The sequence below is a fragment of the Convolutriloba macropyga genome, chromosome 9 (assembly GCF_964194025.1).
Source record: "Convolutriloba macropyga chromosome 9, txConMacr16.3, whole genome shotgun sequence".
Lineage (NCBI taxonomy): Eukaryota > Metazoa > Xenacoelomorpha > Acoela > Convolutidae > Convolutriloba > Convolutriloba macropyga.
Window position 1 is genome coordinate 57,578,327 of NC_134476.1, and position 3,349 is coordinate 57,581,675.

The following is a 3,349-nucleotide window of genomic DNA, read 5'->3' on the forward strand; positions in this document are numbered from 1 at the left end:
GTTGCCCTATCCCATGTAAAAGGTTGGTATGTGTAACTCCATGTAAAATGTTGGGTTGTCCTATCGAATGTAAACGCTTGGATTGTCCTATCCAATGTAAAACGTTGGGCTGTCCTCAGCACAACCATATCTCTCACGTGGGAGGAACCCCTCGATCTTCCACGCAGTAAATGTTAATACTTCCACTGTTTTTTACCATGACTTCAAAAAAATGCAGCACTTGTTTTGGCCATCCAAATTCCTCTGAATTCTTGCGCTAAGCATGTCTGAAAAGAATTTATCAAAACGATTTTAAGTGCTTGTGATGGTTGCAAGGGTATACTAGGCCGATTTTTTTCGGTTCGTTTGTGAACAAATTGCAAAAAAGCGGGTGCTTTTTAATACATCATTGACAGGCAATTTAATCATCATATTTCATTATATCAGACAAGTCTCGTAGAAAACAGCTGGTGAGCAAAAGAATTCAATATTGAAGGGTTTCACTATAATTAAAATTTTCCGAGATGCTAACTAGAAACTTGTTTGAAACATTAGTTTGTTTTGTAATTTGTCTGGCATCAGTTGTCTGGGGTTGTCCAAGCAACGGCTTCACTCTTGTAAAACGGTGCTTTGCCATGAATGAAACGCGATTGTCTTGGACCAAAGCTGCGGACGATTGTAAGAACAGGTGAACAGTCTTCTTGACCTCATCTCCCTCTGAATGAAGTGATTTTAACCGCTAATCATGTGTCATTTTATTTCAGTGGTGGTAAACTGTTCGAGCCAAAATCAGCTGAAGAGGTCACACTAATCTATAAACACTTCGACCTTACAGGCATGTTAATCAATGCTCTTAATATTACTTACATCATCCAAAAAGTCAATGAAAGCAAGATTTGAACTAAAAACAGAATTGCATGAAAAATCACCTGTTCAACTCTGACGCTTTTCATTGCACAAAATATGTTTTCCCTATGCTTTCCTTAAGAGTTCCGAGAAGACATCCTTGAATCTTCATCTAATCAATTTGGAGTCCTGAAATTGAGTTTCTTTACATGTCATTTGCCGAACGTTTCACCCTTTCCTCTTTTTTTTGCAATGAGACTTTCATTGATAATCGCGAGAGAAAGAGCTTAGAAAAAGCTAACATAATTTTCAACACGGTGCATGAAATTTTTTTGAAAGATGAAAAATCTTAAATACAAAAGCACTTGAAACTATTCCATGAATTATCAATGGTCCATCAATGGAATCCACTAGGACCCCTACTTGGGTACGAAGCAAGCACCCCATACGCAAAACATCTGATTCTAGGCAATCAATATTGATCTGTCTCAGAAACAGCCACTGATAAGAATAAAAATGACTGAAGTTTTTCACAAAATCTTTAAAATTTTTTTTTGTTCATTAGTATGCTGCTCAGTTTCCAACAAAGTGATATTGAAAAGAGCAAGTATTTTAAATGGTTACTAATTTTAGTCAAAATTGGCCCCACTAGGTTTTAAAGTCATTTCATACGTCGAGGCCTGAGCCTGGGTTATAAGGCGCCGTACTAAGATTTGTATTTTCCATACGTAATCAAAATTCGATTTTATTTGAAATTTGCGTGAAACAGAAGTGCTAAAACTTCATTACAAGAGCTGAAAATTGAACTGTAGCTCTTTAATGAAATAATTCAAAGGGGGATCTCCACTTGATCTAAAAACTCTTTTGATTTTCCTAAGTAATTTCTGAGAGAACCGTTAAAAAGAAAACGGAAAAACAGATGATATTAACAACACATGTGTGTTGTGCAGATGATTAAGGGAAGATGTTGTGTACTTCCAACGCAGTTCTGCTTAGATAATACTTTCGACGTCAAAGTTCAAAAGGTCTCTTTCACTTATGGATTGAGCAAGCGTGAGGGGGTCTATAATGGGAAAGACTAGTCTAATCGGCGATAGATTTGCGTCATTTGTGGTCAATTAATCTAGAAAGCATAGTCATCATTAACCATCAGCCACTTATTCAACGTGACCTTGAGACTCATTTTCCCAATCTACTCGCATAACAACTGTGTGTAGTTATTATTGAAATAGTTGTTCCTAAAAAACACCGATGAAACAACAGAAAATGTATTCTTTCAGACTGGGCGTGGGTGGGAATTGTGTATGCACAGGAGGATATCAGCATGTTTGATCAGAATAGAACACTGCTGAGCAAACGGAAATGGATATATGCATCAAATATGCAGGAGATTGATGACAGCCTTTGGGCAGTAAAGTCTCCGGAACCAAATAACCAAGGGGGGAAGGAGTTCTGTGGGAGTGTTGGTTCTGTGGAAAATGGTTTGAATGACTTAAAATGTTCCCTAGAAAAGGCTTACATCTGTGAGTTCTAGGATGAATCATAATAAATCATTCCCTAGAAATCGAACTGAGACAAACAGAAGAAATTGGAAAAAAATTGGAAAAACAGCAATATGGGGGAAATGACCATATCATATGATGAAACAAAATAAAATAGGAACTTTGAATTAACTGATTAAATTTCATATTTTCACTTAGTACTATCAGAAAGTCAAAAGGCTAAGATGCATACTGTGTTTGAATTGACAACATTGTGTGCTGGAATAATTTTCAGTTGACAAAAGTACGCTGATTAAATTTAATAAACAGAGCCCTTACTTGGGTACTAAATTACACTCGGGGAACTACAAAAAAGTTCAACGCACCAGTGCAGGCACGCCAATTCAAAAATTTGTGCATTTTCCTCACCCAGGCCTACCCGAGCCAAGGCGCCCACCCGTATTCCAACGTTATTAAGTGGGAAAAAAGGTGTAAAGCAGTTCACACTCTCAAATAGAAGGGAAAAGAGTGTAGGAGTGTAAATTTAAGAAAATTACACTTTTGTGTACACTCTTTACACTCTTTACTCCACACTTAATAACCCTTTAAAAATACTTTATAATTAATTGCTTTCAAACAAATTTTTTAGCACTTATGTTAGTCCTGTTGGTCTTTTTTATGCAATTTTTCTGACGCATTTGACTTGTCGTCCTTAAAAAAAGGGATAGACAGGTAGCAGGCAGCGGAAATTAAGTTTCATTAGAGGCCCTTAGCCGCGTTCAGTACTCCTTCAAATGCTTACCTTGGTGAAGCTACGGGGAAGGCCGAAGTTTAAGGTTATATGTTAATTCTTAAGAAATTTTCAGCCCAAAATGTCTTATTTTGAATTTTGTTTGCCATTTTTTGATTTTTTTTGCTGAACCGGTCTAAATTTGGTTGATAAAGGTCTTTTGCAAGACATAAGTACTCTTTATGACCATTTTAAGAGCTATATATTTCGGTAATCCCAACAAAAACTATCAAATTTATACAAATTTGGTGTA

The 3,349-nt window shown here is 36.5% G+C and overlaps 1 protein-coding gene across 1 annotated transcript; it reads left to right on the forward strand.

Annotated features, from left to right (window-relative positions):
- Positions 1-427: 427 nt before the first annotated feature.
- LOC142345488 (CD209 antigen-like) lies at positions 428-2,514 on the forward strand. Its single transcript, XM_075397554.1, has 3 exons — positions 428-667; positions 744-814; positions 2,106-2,514. The coding sequence occupies exons 1-3, from the start codon at positions 504-506 to the stop codon at positions 2,357-2,359; spliced, it is 489 nt and encodes a 162-aa protein (XP_075253669.1). The 5' UTR covers positions 428-503; the 3' UTR covers positions 2,360-2,514.
- The last annotated feature ends 835 nt before the right edge of the window (positions 2,515-3,349 follow it).

Bases quoted from the DNA above. Each gene is read 5' to 3' on its own strand.
- LOC142345488 (XM_075397554.1), top strand. From the start codon at position 504: ATGCTAACTAGAAACTTGTTTGAAACATTAGTTTGTTTTGTAATTTGT. The intron at 668-743 runs GTGAACAGTCTT...ATTTTATTTCAG, and splicing joins GCGGACGATTGTAAGAACAG to TGGTGGTAAACTGTTCGAGC. The intron at 815-2,105 runs GCATGTTAATCA...GTATTCTTTCAG, and splicing joins TAAACACTTCGACCTTACAG to ACTGGGCGTGGGTGGGAATT.